The sequence below is a fragment of the Hypomesus nipponensis genome, chromosome 2 (genome assembly GCF_054491055.1).
Source record: "Hypomesus nipponensis isolate SF chromosome 2, ASM5449105v1, whole genome shotgun sequence".
NCBI lineage: Eukaryota > Metazoa > Chordata > Actinopteri > Osmeriformes > Osmeridae > Hypomesus > Hypomesus nipponensis.
The window spans coordinates 22488058-22509397 of record NC_140362.1 but is presented as its reverse complement, the minus strand read 5'-3'; the positions used below and the strand labels follow the sequence as shown (position 1 = coordinate 22509397).

At 47.7% G+C, this 21340-nt stretch overlaps 2 protein-coding genes and 1 long non-coding RNA gene across 3 annotated transcripts; 2 read left to right on the top strand and 1 right to left on the bottom strand.

The window, feature by feature from the left end:
* Positions 1-2795: 2795 nt before the first annotated feature.
* Positions 2796-6279, top strand: ltap1 (lipid transport auxiliary protein 1). Its single transcript, XM_084669008.1, has 7 exons — positions 2796-3090; positions 3652-3753; positions 4144-4243; positions 4353-4406; positions 4495-4661; positions 4773-4831; positions 4946-6279. Exons 1-7 carry the CDS (start codon positions 3031-3033, stop codon positions 5154-5156), a joined length of 753 nt encoding a protein of 250 aa, XP_084525134.1. The 5' UTR covers positions 2796-3030; the 3' UTR covers positions 5157-6279.
* Positions 6280-6512: 233 nt separating this feature from the next.
* On the top strand, positions 6513-10563 carry LOC146301674 (uncharacterized). The gene is made up of 2 exons (XR_014727295.1): positions 6513-7389; positions 10331-10563. It is a non-coding gene; the product is annotated as an uncharacterized LOC146301674 (long non-coding RNA).
* On the bottom strand, positions 8549-20079 carry tuft1a (tuftelin 1a). The gene is made up of 12 exons (XM_084669006.1): positions 19819-20079; positions 14404-14481; positions 13424-13525; positions 13106-13192; positions 12951-13013; positions 12755-12838; positions 11141-11251; positions 10812-11035; positions 10620-10725; positions 10432-10515; positions 10229-10320; positions 8549-9826 (listed from the first exon to the last, which is right to left on the bottom strand). Exons 1-12 carry the CDS (start codon positions 19879-19881, stop codon positions 9754-9756), a joined length of 1167 nt encoding a protein of 388 aa, XP_084525132.1. The 5' UTR covers positions 19882-20079; the 3' UTR covers positions 8549-9753.
* Between the last annotated feature and the right edge of the window lie 1261 nt (positions 20080-21340).

The following is a 21340-nucleotide window of genomic DNA, read 5'->3' as shown; positions in this document are numbered from 1 at the left end:
GGCCCCATTCACGTAAACCCCACATTAGACACACACTCTCACACACAGAAACAAACACACAGAAACAAACACACAGAAACAAACACACAGAAACAAACACACAGAAACAAACACACAGAAACAAACACACAGAAACAAACACATACCTTGGGAAAGTCTCAGAGGTGAAGCCGATTCGAACATGAGCCATGTCAGAAAACACAGGTCCCCATCCTTAACCTCCACTTCCTCTCTCTCGCTCTCTCTCTCTATGTCTCTCTGTCTCTCTCTCTCTCTCTCTCTCTCTATGTCTCTCTGTCTCTCTCTGGCATGATTACTTAATGCATCTGTCCAGTGACGTAAACTGGCCCCACAGGTTTATCTTCTCTTGTCCTTTCACCCCTCCCTCCCTCTCTCTCCCCTCTCTTTCTCTCTCCCTCCCTCCCTCCCTCTCTCTCCCCTCTCTTTCTCTCTCCCTCCCTCCCTCCCTCTCTCTCCCCTCTCTTTCTCCCTCCCTCCCTCCCTCCCTCCCTCCCTCCCTCCCTCCCTCCCTCCCTCCCTCCCTCCCTCCCTCCCTCCCTCCCTCCCTCCCTCCCTCCCTCCCTCTCCCTCTCTCTCCCCTCTCTCTCCCCTCTCTCTCTCTCTCCCTCCCTCCCTCTCTCTCCCCTCTCTTTCTCTCTCCCTCCCTCCCTCTCTCTCTCTCCCTCCCTCCCTCCCTCCCTCTCTCTCCCCTCTCTTTCTCTCTCCCTCCCTCCCTCCCTCTCCCTCTCTCTTCCTCTCCCCCTATCCTTCTCACACTTTTTCTGTCTCCACCTCTCTCCCTCTCTCACAGTCCTTCTCTCCCACTATCTCTCTTTCTCTCTCTCTTTCTCTCCTCCCCCCATTATTGTTGCTGCCTACTTCTTCCTTTTCACAGTGTCATTCCTGACTGGTTCTGTGTTTCACCTACAGACACAATAGGACTTGGAAACACGCACACCTACACACACACACACCTCCACACATGCACACGCACATACCCAGAATGAGCATGAAGCCCTATCAAAATCCATCTCTCAGCCTCCATGTGTGACATCATATCCCCAGGGAGAGCGGATAGGGTTTACATAATTGTGAGAAACCAAAAGACCAAAAAGAAATAGAGAGGTAGAGAGAGTGACATTGATCCACCTTAGCTACCCCTGTCTCCAACACTGGAAGACAGTGAGAGTCTGCAGCAGTCTGACCAGACAGGAAGGCCAACTTAAGTATCCTTCCCTGCGTGCTGGTTGTGCCCTTGCTGTCAGAAACCACCAACCGGGGATGACTGTAATGTCAAGTTGTAAAAGACTATGATGCTCAGCTGCTGTCGACATGTTTATGAAACTTAACTTGACTGATCAATAAACAAACTACTTTTACCCAGACACGCTCGGTTCCATTCTTAGAGCGCGTCACTGTTCTTAGTAAGATGGGTACTCTTTTACAGCAAAGATGCTGCCCTTTAACTTGAACCCATCCAGCTCTCCAGTCTGGGACATGGGGCTGGGTCAGAGGATGGTGTTAAGACCCAGCAGAGGAAGCCATGACTGTGGTTAGAGTCCGGCACAGTTTGTCTCAATCTGACACTCAAAATGGTGGGAATCTGAACAACAAGCCATTTGGAAACACACATACACACACTCTCTTGAAGGAAGTACTTACATTGGGAAGCTGCTCATGAAGTGTGTAAGTGTTGTGTAGTTGTGCTTCAGGGGGAAAGGTTTCCTGCAGCAGGTCACTGTCATCTGTGACACAGGAAGTAGGGTTGTGGTATATATCTCTCTCTGCTGTAGCTGGTAGACTGTGGTAAAATTAGCAGTTCCTTTCAATGCTTTTCCCCAACGAGGGGTGAAATAACAGACAATAAGATTCAACAGCTGCACAGAAAGTCCAGTTCAGAACCCCGGAATATGTATTTTACCCACACACAGCTGCTCTCTGTCGAGAACAGATAAAGATCAGTTGCAATCAAACAGGCTCCTGTCCTGCCAAGCAGTGATTAACTTCAATGTGTGGGGTGACGAGATGAAGAGAGGTCCAGTGTTCACAGCAGAAACCGATGACCCAAGCCGATTCACCACCCACCCTTGTCCTGCAGAAAGAATTACCCTCCCTGTGTCTGCTGAGACAAACACGAAGATAAATCATGTTCCAACACAGACAAACCGCTGCTTTCTGTGTTCATGCTTCAGGGTGTAGGCTACTCAGCACTCACCATCAGGTTCTCATGTGACAAACTCGCGGGCCACATGGGGGCATTGAACGCGGTTAGCCATGCCGTAGGTTTCGCGGTTTCTACTTTTTACATTTCCAAGACAGGCTCGTTACTTTAGATTTAATATGTATTTGGTGGCATGATCTCTCTTTCTCTTCTCCTTTCACTGTGTGTGGAAAAAAAGAACTAGGAACTTTTTGGTGTCGTGTTGGGTGTGAAAAAAAACGTTCAAAAAAGTTTGATTTATAAAAAACGTTTTTAAAGGCTGATTTTGTTTTATTTATTTTTTTAGTTTCGAAAAAACATCAAAAGGTTAAAAAAAAACACAAAAAAAGTTGCATCATGAGTAGCCTACTTGATGAAGACTGTAATATAGTACTACTGTACTCTGCTCTGCTTCAATCTACTCTGTTTAAGCTAATCTGTTCTCCTCTCCCCTAGTACTGTAACTACTTCTAATTGAGTGAAAGATGTGTGTACTATTGCCATCTCTGCATATTGAGATTTCAAGTTGTTTCTGTTCAGTTCTGTCAGTAGGGCTGCTTTACTATGTACAGTAGGTGGCGACAGAAGCGTCGTTTCCTGAATCCGACGTCGATCCCTCCTTTCCAGCTGTACATGACGTAATTAACCCGGATGTCAACAAAATGTTTAGAGTTTAGCGTCACGCCGCTGCCGGGGACCTGTTGGCCAGAAAACGATATATTTTTGGATAAATTATGAAACTAATGCGGTCTAATCTTTGAGCCTAATGAAAGCAAACTAAACAACGTACTACTGCGTGCTTTCAAAAAAGTGCAACAAGGAGTTTCAACATGACGACGTCTCCGTCAAACAAGGTCAATGTTGTGCTTGTCATGGCCTACGGAAGTCTAGTAAGTGTTGAACGATGTTGTTTGATGTTCGAAATATTAGGAAAATACGATATTTAGGTTTACACGACATAGACACAAGCTACCTTTCAGTCTAGCTTGCAGTGTAGCCCGTAGCTATGTCACCTTACCTCAGCGTTTGTGAACAACTTCTGATATTTCCGTACCTGCTGTTGTGTCTGTGTTGTGTGGTGTCTGTGTGGTGTGGTGTCTGTGTGGTGTGGTGTCTGTGTTGTGTCTGTGTTGTGTCTCTGTTGTGTCTGTGTTGTGTTGTGTCTGTGTTGTGTCTGTGTTGTGTGGTGTCTGTGTTGTGTCTGTGTTGTGTCTCTGTTGTGTCTGTGTTGTGTTGTGTCTGTGTTGTGTCTGTGTTGTGTGGTGTCTGTGTTGTGTCTGTGTTGTGTGGTGTCTGTGTTGTGTCTGTGTTGTGTCTGTGTTGTGTTGTGTCTGTGTTGTGTCTGTGTGGTGTCTGTGTTGTGTCTGTGTTGTGTGGTGTCTGTGTTGTGTCTGTGTTGTGTCTGTGTTGTGTCTGTGTGGTGTCTGTGTTGTGTCTGTGTTGTGTGCCAGGTGTTCGTGCTGCTGTTCATCTTTGTGAAGAGGCAGATCATGCGCTTCGCCATGAGGTCACGCAGAGGACCCCATGTGCCCCTTGGTCACAACGCACCAAAGGTGAGGTGCACACATACATATACACACAGACAACACAACGCACCAAAGGTGAGGTGCACACATACATATACACACAGACAACACAACGCACCAAAGGTGAGGTGCACACATACATATACGCACAGACAACACAACGCACCAAAGGTGAGGTGCACACATACATATACACACAGACAACACAACGCACCAAAGGTGAGGTGCACACATACATATACACACAGACAACACAACGCACCAAAGGTGAGGTGCACACATACATATACACACAGACAACACAACGCACCAAAGGTGAGGTGCACACATACATATACCCACAGACACTGTCCAGGGTAGACGTTTGCAGGAGTGTGTTTAACATTAATAAGGTTTCTGCTTTGCCCCATGCTGTAGGACCTAAAGCAGGAGATTGACTCCCGCCTTTCTAAGGTCCAGGAGATCAGCTTCGAGCCTCGTCTGCTGTCTGCTGATGATGACCGGCTACAACACGGCGGTGAGACGCTTCTACACTCATACGCTGGAACACAGGCACCTGCAGTACACTGCATGCTGTGGAAGAAGGACTGTGTTCATGTGTGTGTGTGTGTGTGATGTGTTTACAGGATGCTATGACTACCTCTACCGGATGAGAGCGCTGGATGCCATCAGAGACTGTGGTAGGTTCTCTCTACTATATGACTTTACCACCAGAACCAGACAGCACCCCTTTGTGTTAGAACACCATGTGCTGCTGCTCTCTCTTAGACATGTCATTCCGTGAGCTGGGAGGAACTCCCACAGCTGTGACAGGAAGGAGGTTCAGAACCTGGCTGTTAGAACTCCGGAACTCCAGTTCTGTGTTCCGTAACAGAAGCAGTTCCCTTGTCGACACACTGCTGGATGGATACCATAACGCTCGTCATGGCACTGGGGTCAGTCACAGAGAGAGAGTGTGTGTGTGTGTGTGTGTGTAAGTGAGAAAGGAAGACATTGGAGGGGACATGAATCACTGAGACCAGTGTGTAACAGCAGTCTGTGTGCAGGTGTTTGGAGAAGCGGAGTTTGTTCAATACCAGGAGGCTCTGACTGAGCTGGCTACCCTGTGAGTAACTACACCACCAACAACAGTCTTTTCTTTCACTTCCTGTTTTCAAATTCTGTTACATGACACACATTCATAGCATAGAAGTTCACCTGTGTGTCTGCCATGTGATAGTGTGAAGACCCAAGCCAGCTCATCAGCTGTGAGCCAGCATCACCAGGCTGCTGCTAAAGACCTGACCAGCCCTCCAGACCCTCCCCCCTCCTCCCCCCCCCAGGTCACCTGCCTCCAGTCGGCAGGGCAACGCAGCAAGCGTCCCAAACACTTCTTGGAACTCAAGAACTTCAAAGACAACTATAACACTCTGGAAAGCACCTGGACATAGAGGGGGGAGGGGGAGAGGTCTAGGGGACCTCTAAATGCCAGTATTATAATAGTTATGGTCATAGCTATGGTGCCTTAGAATACAGAATCACTGCCTATCAAATCCTAACATTGATTATAGAGTGCCCTTGATTGAGATATATTTGACCTTCAGCTGTATTGAGAGCAGGTGAACACAACCCTGTAGATAGAGGATGTTGGACAGGTGATGGTTCTGTCTGACCGAGACAAGGTTAGAGAGATGCAGCTATGCAACAAGACAATCAGTGTGTGTATAACTTTATATGTCTGTAGACTTTGTTCATATGCTCTTATGCCTTGCTACATGCATGTTACACACATGCTACTGTATGAACCAATGTAACACTAGACCAGGATTACTGTTGACATGTAATGCCTTAGTCAGCGTCTGTCACTGTGCCTGAGGTCTGAAGGTGTCTGTCATTGTGCCTGAGGTCTGAAGGTGTCAGTCACTGTGCCTGAGGTCTGAAGGTGTCAGTCACCGTGCCTGAGGTCTGAAGGTGTCTGTCACTGTGCCTGAGGTCTGAAGGTGTCTGTCACTGTGCCTGAGGTCTGAAGGTGTCTGTCATTGTGCCTGAGGTCTGAAGGTGTCAGTCACTGTGCCTGATGTCTGAAGGTGTCAGTCACTGTGCCTGAGGTCTGAAGGTGTCTGTCACTGTGCCTGAGGTCTGAAGGTGTCTGTCACTGTGCCTGAGCTGCAGCAGTAAAACCATTGTAAGCACTGTGTGGCACTTTGTAAGGTGGTTAAACTGTACGATATCATCTCAGTTCAACTGAAGCCATAACGAGCCACAAGAGGAGCTTTTTAGACTTTATTTTATTTTTATTATTACTATTCTTAAAGAAAATGAAATTATGAATAACTAAGTGCTATTTGTTTTCAATGAACTCAATGCAATTTAAATGTATTAATTCCTGCTGTGTAAGGTGAGAGAGTAAGTGTGTATATCCTTTGCTGAGGTAGCCTAGCAACAGGCAGGTTGCCAGGCTGAATGTGTATGATGTACAGTTCTGTGATCAGAACAGCACAACTGTTACAAATGTAATACTGTAATACGAGGTGTCAAATAAGAGGTATCATTCCAATAAAGTGTTAAATCTGGGATGTTTTTTTTAAACCATGTTTTTGTTCAAGAAAGATAAGACAATACATATCCATTCATTTAGGTACAGTGTCTTGATTTATGTTTTCTTATTTAAGAACCAATCCCATCCCACCCACACCACCCACATTCTTGACTGTCATGGCATGTCCGAGAAGTATGAGATCTTGTGAAATATTCTGGTATAAACATATATATACATATATATGTGTGTGTGACACACACTGTGTGTATATAGGTCTGTGTGCTTCTGAAGAGTTGCATCACCATTACAAGGATGTTTTTTCTAGGTGCAGGTCAGTACATGACCAGCAGATGGCACAATGTCACCACTTGGCCTACATTGAAACCGCTCAACACTTCACAACGGAACAGCTGAACTGAGCTGAGCTGAGTATAGATATACTAACGGGCTGATCTACAAGAGTCATGTTTGTATATACCATGGTCGTATGTGAGTGCCTGAAGGTTAGAGCTGTACTGTGTTCCATAATTACATTTGGAAGGTTTACTGGATCCGAATGTTCAAACAAGTTTAGTCAATCTCTATCTCATAAATAGTTATTTATTTTCCCACCCTAAGTAGTCCCTTGATCGATGTCTCCAGTGTTGTGCACGTTCATACTTCTCATGAACTCGTTCAAAGTTCAGTTCATACAAGTAAATATGAATTGTTCACGTTCATAGTTCACCATTTAAATTTTGAACGCATTAATAGTTAATTTCATAGTTTTAATGTGGAAAGTGAGAACGAAAGACTTGACTTAAGTTTCTTTATACGTCGTTGGGATAGTGCTCACTTATACAGTCATGATCGCCGCAATGGATAAATGTAGCTTGAAGAACTCCAGTAATATGTTTGTGAATGCGTGACGAATCTGGTGACCAAGACAGACAACCGCCGTGAAGGGAACACAGCACGCGTACGCTTAGGGAAACCAGTTGGCTTGAAAACCAGTTGGCTTGAAAACCAGTTGGCTTGAAAACCAGTTGGCTTGAAAACCAGTTGGCTTGAAAACCAGTTGGCTTGAAAACCAGTTGACTTGTAACACCGGTCCGGGGGTCAGGTCTGAAGCTAGGAGCAAAACGGAGCACAGTCGGCTTCTCCAGGTGAGCAAAATGGTACCTTATGGCTGCTGCTATAATAATAATACATTTTATTTATATAGCGCTTTTCAAGGTACTCAAAGTCGCTTTACAGAGTCCAGCAATCATTCAGAGACAGTCAAACCGGTGGCGGTACGGAAGCGTGGCTGCCAATCCGCGCCTACAGCCCCAAAGGTCTTTGGGGCTGTAGGCGCAACATTTGTTAACATTCATGCAACATGCTATGTATTCTTATGTAGCTGATAGATATCCAGTTTTCAAAGCACCGGGTGTACCAGGTAGCCAGTCACAGTGCTAGCTAATAACGTAATACTTATTGGATTTTGAGGGGTACCGCTCCATAGACCTCAATTCATTCTGCAATCGCTCGTTAGCGCACTCATATGGAGCTAGAGTGGAACTGCAACCAGTTCAGAACCAGGAAGTTTTCCCGAGTCGCAGTTCTCCCTAGCCTGACGTTGTCATACTCATAATTCTAGTCAGAATATGAGTCTGAGAACTTTCCGTTGCGCTTTGACTACGGGGCGTGTTTCAAACGAGCCTGGAAAACAAATGCCTCTTCGCTCAATTGGATAGACCTACAACCAATCAGAGCAACGTAATATGTTGTTTGTTCAAAACGAATTCAACTTAAGCGCTCTTTTGTGACGTGAGTGATTACGTCACTGTTGATCATCTGTCCATCATCGTATAAAGCCCGCCCAGGCAATTTGATTGGTCCGCCCAGATTCTGGTTTTCTGTAGTTGTTCCCCAATACGAGACCCTCCAGACCCAACTTCCCGACCAAATGTTTTTGTGGGTGGGGAGAAGTTGGGCTGGCAGCCAGGCTAAGTTCTCCCCATATTAAACATGATTTTACTTTTCGAATTTGAGCAACCTTAATTTCCAAACCTTGAATTTTTGTATTTTTTACTTTTTTTATGGAAATGAATTAATATTTTAAAGAGGTGAATTCAAAACCAACAAATTCAGTGGCGTTTAAATGTCAATGTTGTATTCAATGCCTTTTAAAATGTAAAACATTGTCACTGATTGGCTTCCGTATCTTTAAAGCTGTTTGAAAGGTGAGATATCCCATCACCCGCCCCCTTCTCATGACAGCTTGCATACAATAAACTATTTTATTTGAACATCCCCCCCCAAAAATGAATAAAGCAGTCATAATTTTAATCAATTCATTTAAATAATCAAAACACACATAGCTTGTAAAGAAATTAATAACACCAACACACTTTAACTTCAATGATATTTCTATAATCATGTCCACATAAATAGAACAGAACAATGCCATGAAATGTTAGGCGAAATGTAAGGAAAAGCATTGAACAGAATATTAACATGATATTAATATATAACAAATCCATGGATGGTGGAGGACACTTCCATAAACTGAAACACATTCACATTGTGACACGACTGTGTGACACGACTGTGTGACACGACTGTGTGACACGACTGTGTGACACGACTGTGTGACACGACTGTGTGACACGACTGTGTGACACGACTGTGTGACACGACTGTGTGACACGACTGTGTGACACGACTGTGTGACACGACTGTGTGACACGACTGTGTGACACGACTGTGTGCAACATGTGAGGAACATGTTTGTCAAACTTCATCATCACGACCACCATTCTCACCTTCATTTACTTTTGCTGAGCGGCGCACATATTCTCATGAGTGCTGATGTCACTTTATCTAGTTAGTGTGTGACATCACAAGCAGACCAAGTTCAGATATAAGAACATAGACCTTCACTCAGACTGTTCACACAACACACAGGGGCTTGAAGGTCACAGATATGGATTTACAGTGGGGCAAACAACACAGTATCACCTTTACATTTCAGGGGTCAAATCATAATGTTTGTAAGTGGAGCGGACCAGGAACTGCCTGGGTCATTGGGTTACAGACACAATACATTTAGATGTGAAATCCTATCTTTTTTTTGCCTGGTTTCCAACTGTCCTAGAATAGACAGAACAAACTGTCACTCTCAACATCCCCTACGACACAGATCCATTTCCAGACTCGTCTGCCAACTTCCTGTCACCTGACATCCTGCTGTATGTGTTTCATGGCAGTGCTTGTCTAAAAGCACCCGAGCGTTGCATAGCCCCCCCCAAATGGAGGGGTGTGTCCGTGTAGGTTCAGGGTGGGACCTGGTCCATGTTGGGGCCTCTGATCTACAGACGGGGATTGCGGTGGTGATTGTGGGATGCTGGTGTGGTCTGGTTACAGTCCACTGTTGCTTTGCAGGTTGGGCGGTGAGCATTTTCTAGTTCCTACCTCCTAATCTCTGTCTCTTTCTAAGCCTCACTCACTCTCTCTCTCTCCCTCACTGGTTCACTTGTTCCAGCTCAGGACTTTATCTCGATGACTTTGATGAACGGAAGCGGTTTACTGGACGAGGTGGAGGGCTTGAGTGGTTTGCTGTAAGAGAGAGAGGTGGAGAGAGGAGAGGGGGGAGGGGGAGAGAGGTGTGGGAGAGAGGGGGGGAAGGGGAGGGAGGTGTGGGAGAGAGGGGGGGAAGGGGAGGGAGGTGTGGGAGAGAGGGGGAGGGAGGTGTGGGAGAGAGGGAGACCAAAGATCAAAAGGTGGAATAATGTACCTGGCCATCTCTTCTTAAAAAACAGAATGATCACACATAGGAGCTGTGAGTTTCCAGTTTGTGTGTGTAGGGTTGTGTAAGGCCGCACGCTCCACATAACAGAATGGGGTCCCAGGTGTGAGGTGACTTTGAGACCAGGTGCGTGTGTGTGTAATAGTAATGTTTGTGTACAGTGGGTAGGTGTGCGGTTAGTTGATGAGATGCGTGTTCTTGTGTGTGTTTACCTGTAAACAATCTGGGCATTGCTGTCTGAGAGGTATGAGTTTGACCTTTGACCTCCCATGAAGTAGTCCATCTGATCATGCATCTCCCGGTTCTACACACAGACGGGAAATCAATCAGTATAAAGACTACAACTCCCAGAGATCCCCAAGCAGTGGCCTAAAAGACTACATATCAGAGAGGACTCCAGAGGATCTGTGCTGACCTCTGCCTCCAGGAAGGCAACCTTCTCCTCCAGCTCTCTGATCACCCGGTCTCTCTCCTGGATCACCATGCGAGAGTTCTGGAGCTGTATACACACACACACAAACACATATTAAATATACAAAGAAACGTGTACGATTAGTCAATTTTACTGTGATGAAAATGTGTGTGTGTGTGAGAGACGCTCACCTGTTCGATCATGTGTCTGACTTTCCTCTGCTGACTCTTGAGCATGTCGTCCAGGTGATGAATCTTCTCTTTCAGGATGGCCAGCTCCTTCTCCAGATGTTCAGACCTACACACACACAATGTTACTAAACTATAATACAAAAACTGTGTGTATGTATGTGAGTGTGAGTGAGTGTGTGTGTGTTGGCTGACCTCTTGTCTTCTGTCCTGCCCTCCTCCCTGATCTTGCGTAGTTCTCTCAGCTCCTCCTCGCGGTTCCTCAGCGTGTCCCGCAGGGCGGCGCTCTCCTGCTCCATGCCCCCCAGCAGCCTCTGCAGCTCGTCCAGGCGCCGGTCCTTCCTCTCACTCACCTCCTCCACGCCACGCAGCTTCTCCTCCTGCTCCCCCAGACGCTGCCTCAGGTCACTGCCCTCCGCCTGCAGGAAGGGGGGAGAGGAGGGAGAAGGAAGGAGGAGATGAAGGTTAACCAAGGGAACATTTAGAACTTGGTCTGAAAACGCATGACTGAATGTGTGTTTTACCTGCAGTCTCTCTCTCTCCTCCTGGTGTTTCTTCTCAGCCTCCTGAAGCTGAGCATACAGACGCTTACTGACCTCCCTCATCTTCCTCCTCTCCGCCTCGTCATCCCCCTCCTGGGAGAGAGACAGAGAGATACAGAGAGAGGCACGTGTCAGACATTTAGAAACATTTGTTTTAAGGATCTGTAGGCTTAGGGTAGATGTCAGTCATAGTTTTAGTCCAGACCTCAGGATAGTTCTGAATTATGTGTAGAGTGTAGGACAGATGATAGTGCTGAGATGATGTTATCAACACAGCTGCAACTGGAGAGCTGGGAGGAGGAGTTCTGTTGTGTTTCCACAGCTGCATCTGATGGATGATGCCATGGAAACAACAGCCAGTTAGAAGAGAGAGAGAGAGCGACTTGGAGAAGGAGTCTTAAGGAGGGAGAAAGGATGTGGCTCGTACGGAAATTGTAAAAGAGGAATTCACATTTGAATGAAAAGCAGGAGGAAGTGGGAGGAGCCTGAGCTGTGGGCGTCACACACACGCACACACAGAGAGAGAGAGAGGGCCACTGCTAACCAAACAGGATTTTCCCTTGAAACACTAACCGCTGCTCTGTGGTAACATGAGTCACATCTGAAAGCTATAGTTAGACCTCCAGCTACAGAAAACACTACACAGGCAAGGAATGCTGTTTCAGTTGGAGCCTTTACCGAGCCGTCCGGACAGAACACCCCCAGGGAGAGTTTCCCATGCTGGGCTCCCAGTCAACGAAACACACGCTACATGAGCACATGCCTGAGGAATGCAGAGGGAGGACACTCAGGAGAGGAACAGAAAGTGCTGGAACACCTCCCTCTCACTGTGTCTGCACACACACACACACACACACTCCCTCTCACTGTGTCTGCACACACACACACACTCCCTCTCACTGTGTCTGCACACACACACACACTCCCTCTCACTGTGTCTGCACACACACACACACACACTCCCTCTCACTGTGTCTGCACACACACACACACTCCCTCTCACTGTGTCTGCACACACACACACACACACTCCCTCTCACTGTGTCTGCACACACACACACACTCCCTCTCACTGTGTCTGCACACACACACACACACTCCCTCTCACTGTGTCTGCACACACACACACAGTCCCTGTCACTGTGTCTGCACACACACACACACACTCCCTCTCACTGTGTCTGCACACACACACACTCCCTCTCGCTGTGTCTGCACACACACACTCCCTCTCACTGTGTCTGCACACACACACACAGATGAAACACCAAACAACGCATATTTGAGTGTTACAAGCTAATTTACACCTCCCTCTATATGTGCTTATGTGGAGCTATCTATAGGACTTCTCTACACCTCCGTATTCATCTTCCCCTCCTCTGTCTCTCCTCTGTCTCGTATCAGCACCTTCCTACTGCCCTAGTACACCCATCTCTCCCTCCCTTCATCCCTCTCTCCCACTCAGAAACCTGCTGACGGTGGAATATCGGTTTACATCATGAGCCTGATCTCACATTACCAGGAGACAAAACACACAGACTCACACACACACACACAAAGATCTGACAGGAGATGGACAGGTGAGGAGGGGCTTACCTGTCCGTCAACGCTAGCCCCTCCCTCTGGGCGGGGCTCGGCTTTTGGAACAGTAGTAGTGACTCTGTACCCATTCACAGGGAACTAGGGGGAGGGGGAGGAGTATATTAGGTATAGAAATGTGCACAAAAGGCATGACACGTGACAGGTGATGATGGTGCCACACAGAAAAGCCGGGTCATGTGACATGTCATACCTTCTGCTCTCCTTTATTCTTAGCTGCCATCTGCTCCCTCAGGGTCTTCAAACAGTACCTCACCTGAACACACACACACACGCTGTTAACTAAGAGCAAAACAACAACTGAAATAAAGCGTGTATGAGCCTGTATGTGTGTGTGTGTTTTCTGACCTCCTGTATCTGGGAGACTTCGTCTGAGAGCATCTTCAGACTCTGCTGGTGTCTGTGATGTTCCTGTCTACGGGCCTCAAGGTACACCTGGCACACACACACACACACACCTATAACACACACACCTATAATACACACCTATAACACACACACACCTATAATACACACCTATAACACACACACACCTATAACACACACACCTATAATACACACCTATAACACACACACCTATAACACACACACCTATAACACACACCTATAACACACACCTATAACACACACACCTGGACACATCACACACACACACACTTAACCCACCTTGATGACCTCAACCTTCTCCTCTGCAGGTTTGATTGGTTCAGGCTTCAAAGCCGGCCCCTCACTGGTTGGCTGAACCACAGCAAAAGCTCGTCCGATTGGCTGGAGGTTTGGGAATTAGAGCAGAGGAGAGTTAAGATACAGGCGCTGGTGGTGTGTGTGTGTGTGTGTGTGTGTGTGTGTGTGCGCTCGTAAATATGTGTGTATGGGTTTGAGTGTGTACAGCCACTATAATCAGTACACAGAACATTTACCCCCTAATCACTATGGAGATCAGCGCTGTCACAATACACTGAGGAGGAAGGAGGACCAGGCAGAGGAGAAGAAGAGAGAGACAGAGAGAGAGACAGAGAGACAGAGAGATAGAAAGAGAGAGAAAGAAAGAGAGAGTTATATAACTTTGGCAGTCCAGCCCCCCAGTAAGAACAATACTTGTTCTGAGTTTTAAGAGGTCTTGTATGAGAGTTGATGGAAACCGGATGGCAGCTATATTTATGAGCTGTGAGTCTGTATGTGTAAACTGCTGCTCAACCTGGGGAAGGGAACCTGCAAGGGTGCTTGGTAGCATGTTTTAACACAGAGTCTACAGTACACTGGCACAGAACACAACAAACCACAGGATGTGCCAGGAAGGCTACAGGACACTGGCTCAACAAGGAGACAAGCACCAGACCCCCACAACTCCATCCAGACTAAAACCCAGACACACGGTCACCTCTAGACACTGAACTATCCGTGTTCTCTTCTGAGGTCCAGACCCCAGGGCCTCACCTCGTCAGTCACTCAACAGAGTCCTGACTCCTCTGCACCTGGTCTGCACATGCTCTGCACATGCTCTGCACATGCTCTGCACATGCTCTGCCCTCCACTGGGACTGTGCTGGTTTGACTGGGTCCCCTCTGCCTTCTGTCTATGGGTTAGCCTGCCCAGGGTGTAGGATGCAGGGTGTAGGATGCAGGGTGTAGGATGCAGGATCCTACCTTGCTCCTGGGCAGCTCTGAGCTCCGGTTGGCCTGGTTCTGGTCGTGCAGAGTGAGACGCAGTCGCCTGCACCCCTCCTGAAGAAGGAGAAGAAGAGATGAGATGGACAGAGTCAACAAAGAGCCCGTTATGGGATGGAAAGAAGGAGCGAGAGAGAAGGGGGAACTGCTATAAGGAGTGAAGAAAAAAAGAGAAAGAGGGGGGAGAAAGTGAGTAATTCTCGGAGGGAGGGAGGGAGGGAGGGAGGGAGGGAGGGAGGGAGGGAGGGAGGGAGGGAGGGAGGGAGGCTGGAAGCCAGTGCCCAGTAGAACAGAGAGCGGGGATACAGGAAGGAGAGGGAGAACACAGAGACCAGAATATTCCGTTAGACTTGTGTTCTGTTTGTAATAAAGCCGTTCTTGGAAAAGTCTCACAGCCATTGGAACACCCTTTTTCTGGGAAGAGTGGGCTGGGGAAGTGGTGCAGTGGAAAGGAACATTTCCATGGCAACTAAGTCTCACAGTAGCCATAAACAACTTGGTTGTCCAACACAATGAGAGAAGGAGGGATCAGGACAATACACAGACAAATACTGAGGGAGTTCCCTGTTATTCAACTCCCCTAACCAATCACAGCCCAGGCTGTAGTGCCCTTCCTACTGTAGTGACGCATGTTTGTATTTACAATCTGGTGTGTTTGTGTGACTACATCTGTCCCATGATTTTACACACATAGGTGGGTGTGTGTATATAAGGAACAAGGACTGTTATTAGTAATGTAGGAAACTTTTCAATCCAACATCCACATCTTGTTCTCCTCAGTGTATATAGCTGTCTGTCATAGTCTAAACTCACATGCAGAGAACAGTAGGAAAGTCACCAGCAGCTAGGTGAACACACATTAACCTTTACTTCTGTTGCTGTTAACATTTGCATAGTGATTATCAGTCAAACAGTTGGCTGGAGTTTGGGACAGGAGGAATGCACATTGCCACACAGGATCTGTGTGTGTGTGTGTGTGTGTGTGTGTGTGTGTGTGTGTGTGTGTGGCAGGCAGCACTGTGTTGGATGCATAGTAAGAATGATAAGCAAGGTGTTGTGTAACAATGATCAGGGCCGCGTGAGAGAGATACAGATAGACTGGTATGGCAGGCTTTTAGTTGAAAGGACCATATATCACCTGGTTACCTGGGCAGGTAGGCAAATACCCTGAACAAATACAGCTAGACTAGGGCAAGGACAGGGAGAGAAAGGGAGAAAGGGAGAGAGATGGATTAAAGGAGAGAGGGGAAAGAGAGTTAGGGAAAGAGAGAGATGGATTAAAGGAGAGAGGGGAGAGAGAGTTAGGGAAAGAGAGAGATGGAGACACAGAAAAGTGAAGGGAAAGAGGTTAACTGAGAGGGGACCAAGGGGGCCAAGCAGGGGGCCAAGCAGGGGGCAAGCAGGGGGCCAAGCAGGGGGCCAAGCAGGGGGCCAAGCAGGGGGCCAAGCAGGGGGCCAAGCAGGGTCATGAGAGCAGATGAACACCTCCTCTGTCCCTGAGTGATTAATCCCACTTGGAAGGAGGATGAAGGATAGAGAGAGGCATAAGAAAAGGGAGAGAGGGAGGAGAGAGAGGGGTAGAGAAGGGAGAGAGGGAGGAGAAAGGCGTAGAGAAGGGAGAGAGGGAGGAGAAAGGCGTAGAGAAGGGAGAGGGAGGAGAGAGAGAGAGAGAGAGGCGTAGAAAAGGGAGAGGGAGGAGAGAGAGAGAGAGGCGTAGAGAAGGGAGAGGGAGGAGAGAGAGAGAGAGGCGTAGAGAAGGGAGAGGGAGGAGAGAGAGATAGAGGCGTAGAAAAGGGAGAAAGGGAAGATAACAACATACAAAGAGAGAGGGAAAGAGAGCAGGTTATGTTACAGGAATGTGCCATTAAACATCAAGTCCCCTAGCCAGGGCCTGACAAAAGCTCACCTAATCCCCACTCTCTCACACACACACACAAACACACAAACACACACACACACACAAACACACACACAACCATCAAAAGCAGTGTGAAACACCAGCCCCCCTGCAGAGAGAGAGATAATAGCTTCACGTCCCCCCCACCTCACCTGTCTGTCTGTAACCTGCCCCCTCCACCTCACCTGTCTGTCTGTAACCTGCCCCCTCCACCTCACCTGTCTGTCTGTAACCTGCCCCCTCCACCTCACCTGTCTGTCTGTAACCTGTCCCCTCCACCTCACCTGTCTGTCTATAACCTGTCCCCTCCAACTCACCTGTCTGTCTATAACCTGTCCCCTCCAACTCACCTGTCTGTCTGTAACCTGTCCCCTCCACCTCACCTATCTGTCTGTAACCTGTCCCCTCCACCTCACCTGTCTGTCTGTAACCTAACCCTCTATCTGCACGTCCACCTGGTCCTGCTCATGACAAACATACTCTGAGACTGGGACAACAACATCAGAGCCCTTATCAACAACACCAGCAAGCTAAGATAGGACTTCCTGTTCTGGCAGAACGGTCATTGCTGTAGATACTGAGGCCACTGCCTCGACAGACAGAGATGCATCTCCTCATCCATCAACACTCCTCGAACAGAATCCATCTACAACTATCCAGGGTGTGTAAACTACGGGAGTGAACTGTATCAACAACACGAGTGGCTCTTTTTCATGTTTAGTCTCCTTCATGTTAGAAGCAGCTGAGGTGTGGAGAGAGAGAGAGAGAGAGAGATGTGAAGAGGCCTGGAGCAGACTGCATGCACAGGAGCACACACCTGCCCCAGTCAGCAGGGAGTGGGAGGGGGGGGGGAAGAGCAAAGAACAGGCCTGTGTCTCTACTCTGAGGGGGAGGGGGGTCTTGTGTGTCCAGGTGCTAAACAAACAGCCCTGTCCCAGGAACATGGAGACAGCCAGAGACAGGGTGATGTCACGCAGTAAGGATGGGAGAGCAGTAGAGGGGATGGCAATTCTCGGTGGTTCACATGATCACACAAACACCAGGGGCGGATTAAGTTTTGGTTTGTGGTCTCTATGCTGTTACTAATCCTGTGATGTGTCCTGTTTTGGTGCCACTTGATAACCTGGCTATGCTGATGGAGTCGCCGTTCCTTCCTGTTCTTCTGGTGGTGTGGGAACAGAGAGTGTTTGAGTTTCTCTCTCTCTCTCTCTCTCTCTCTCTCTCTCTCTCTCTCTCTCTCTCTCTCTCTCTCTCTCTCTCTCTCTCTCTCTCTCTCTCTCTCTCTCTCTCTCTTCTCTCTTTCTCTCTCTCTTTTCTCCCCCCCCCCCTCCCCCTCCCCCTCCCCCTCCTCCTCCTCCTCCTCCTCCTCCTCCTCCTCCTCTCATAGATGAGTGAGGAAGTCATGTCTGGCACAGGCCCAGACCCAGACAGTGATGTCACACACACAGTCTCACTCTGTCTGAAAGACTGGATGAGGGGAGCAAAGTGAGGCGAGGGTGAGATCATGTAATCATTGGGAATGTAGATGATTCACACGGCGTTGCAGCATCGGTACATGTCTGATCATAGCTCCAGGGAGGGGGGTCTGATCACAGCTCCAGGGAGGGGGGTCTGATCACAGCTCCAGGGAGGGGGGTCTGATCACAGCTCCAGGGAGGGGGGTCTGATCACAGCTCCAGGGAGGGGGGGTCTGATCACAGTTCCAGGGAGGGGGGTCTGATCACAGCTCCAGGGAGGGGGGTCTGATCACAGCTCCAGGGAGGGGGGGTCTGATCACAGCTCCAGGGAGGGGGGTCTGATCACAGCTCCAGGGAGGGGGGTCTGATCACAGCTCCAGGGAGGGGGGTCTGATCACAGCTCCAGGGAGGGGGGGTTCACTTCCCAACAGCCGTCCAGAGGCTCTCATGAGGTCACTGTCGGTCTAGATGAGTCTGCTCTGTAACAAGCAGCCTGTCTAGCCTCTCCACGGTGAGAACAGGACTGCCTGTTCTTTCTAGGTCCTGTTTCCATAATTCCTGCCTGTCTGCCTGTCTGCCTGTCTGCCTGTCTGTCTGTCTGTCCACAAGGTCTCAAGCTAGTTTCAAGATAAAAAGCACTGTAATGCTGTTATCAGCGACACTCCAGTGTCACCAAATCCAACCTCCTGCTCTGTCACCAGTAACCTGAGTAACTCATAATGTCACATGTAGATCATAAAGTCTGATAAGGAGAAATGATTCTGTAATCAAGTTGTTGCTAAACCCACCCTCACCCTGCACCTTCTAACTGCAAACAAGATATACAGGCCCTGTGCTAACACAAAGTACACACTCTAACTCACAGATACACTATATAAAAACAATCTGACATTCCTGTATCAACTGGATGTGTGTGTGTGTGTGTGATAGAAAGTGTGTGTTTGAAAACTTTCACCTCACTGTCAGTTTTACAGCCTGGTAGGCTTTACTGATATCACATTCAGAGGTTGTAGTTGATCTGGGAGCAGTTTACACATACCGACCCCTGATCTTAACCATTACAGGGTGAAACCCTGATCTGACCAGGGATCAGTAGCTATACCTCGACTCCCTCCTCCCGACTGGCCTCTCAGAGTTACTAAATAGCTAGGCAGGACACCGTCTTTATCAGGTGAGAGTCATGTTGCATGGCAACACCCAGACCAGTGAGAGAGGAAGTCGTAAGTCCAGCAGGTGAATGATTCACCCTGGGCAGGCAGCAGAGAGCTGATAAACTGTGTTTGGGCCGACGTGTCAGTTTGAACATGTGAAATGAGATTGTAGAAGCCAGTATAGGGTAGCACCTATACAACATGTGGGGAGGGGGGCACGTCCATTGACTGTTAGACAGACCTGGGGCAGCATGGAAGAGGTTGAGGAAATGTAGCTGGATTTTACAACCGTAAAGCAGATATGAAATCAGGCTACAGTAAAGGCAAACTGAGGAGGGTTGTCTATGTGTGTGTTTATGTGTGTGTGTGTGTGTGTGTGTGTGCGTGTGTGCGCATGCAAGTATAGACTAAGACTTTAATTACAAGGCGTGAAGAGCCCGTGGGGCAGTCCACTAAGACCAGATGAACCCCTAAGCCTGGCCAGACTGCTGAGCAGATCAGAAGGACAGTTTAACTCGTGCATGATTCTCTTCAGCAACATGTCTCCACATTGATTTCATATCTGCTACGTGTCCATCTTTCAGAACTTTTTAAGCTACAAAAATATAGTGAGTGGTGATGACGGCAAGAGGTAACAGTATATTCTACAGCTCTGACTGCAACATGTCTGATAGACTATAAACTTTTTAGACCCATATTCAGAGATACTTCTGAACTCTGTAGCTGGGCGGTTGTGCGCTGACTGCCGTAGAAAAAACCCGTAGTTGTTTTGAGTCCATTGTCAAACCCACAACTATGCATGAAACGACACTAATAATGGTAATAAAGATGTAGCCTAACATAAAGAAATGTTTTCTGAACAAGCACAAACACATCGGTAAACACTTACCGATGATCTGTCATCTTTTCTAATGTCTTCAAACGTACACAGACTCCGCGTCACCCCGTTCATCTTGGCAAAAGGTTTATCAACAGCGGCGACAAAACTGAAATAAACTGGAATAGATATTTAAGTCTTGACTCGATAGGTGCGCACCCTTCTTCTGTTGGTTCAATTTGCTGATGTTACCAGTTTGTTGGCTGAACGCTGAACTATTGTTCTTTACTACCGTGAAAACGGTTTCATGCGTCCTATAGTTCCCTCCTTCGCGTGTCTCGTTACGTAAGGCGTGAGCGATGCGCGTGCGGTGACCTCAACAGCCAAGTATCTTTTTCTGTCCCGGCGCACCTCGAGCTGCAGGACAAATACCTCAGGTGTGTTTAGTACACAATCATCTCTACTCGCCTACTTTAAGGAATGTAGTCTTACCTATTTAATAACAAAGGGATTGGCAATTTCTTCAAGTTTACTGAGATGAAGATAGCCTAGATCAAAATTGCCACAGCTGACATAGCCTTGAACTAGAGTTTAATTCATAATTGGGTGAACCCATTGGCCAGCTTCTGTTTGCGTACTACAAATAAGGATGAGAGATGAGAACTTGGCTTGACTGGTCCATCTGTCCCATCACGAGCCGGCAGCGCGGCAGTGCTCAGCCCTGTCCTAACAGCACCAGACCTTAAATTGGATCAAGACTTAACGATCATTAATGGTTGCTTGGAAACCAACAGCTGAGGATGGCATATGGAATTCAAAAATAAACCAACACACAAGCACACACACACAAACACACACAAACACACACAAGCACACACAAACACACACACACACACACACACACACACATACATGTACACACACAGTACTAATATAAATCTGCCTCATAACCCTTTGTGTGTCGTGATTTACTGATGTCTTTACTTTGCACATAGTAATTATATATTTCCATCACACACCCTGCTCACGACACAGGACGAGGAGTCTGAATGTGACAAATCAGTTTGCCAGCCTCTCAGACTCCATACAATCCCTTTCTGCTGCCCACAGCTGTTCTCCCGTGACTTGGTGGTCTGAGAGGAAGACTGAGACACATTCTTAGATGCTTCCGACATCAACGGTCTCTCAAGATGGGCTCATGTTGTCATCGGTAGGCCTATTTAAACACTGTCCCAGTGCTTATCTCACAAGGATAGTGGATACAGGTGATTCAAGTGAAACAGTTCAAAATGGCATAGTTGTAATTCAGTTAGACGTGGATGAACAGAGGCTGAACTTTTGGACTGCACTCCTGCTCTTTCTCATTTGCATTCTCAGAATCATCTCGTGTTACCATGTAGCCGTTTTGCATTTCCACAGAATCCATCCCTTTCAACATGCCCTCAGGGAGACAGACAGGCTATGGTGGTGCTCCTCCTGGCTCAGTAACTACAGCTAACTCTTCAGTCCAGATGATAACATCAGGACAACCACACAGTCCATACTGGGATCTCTGACACACCCCAGAGTGGTCAAATCACATGTCATCAAGTCG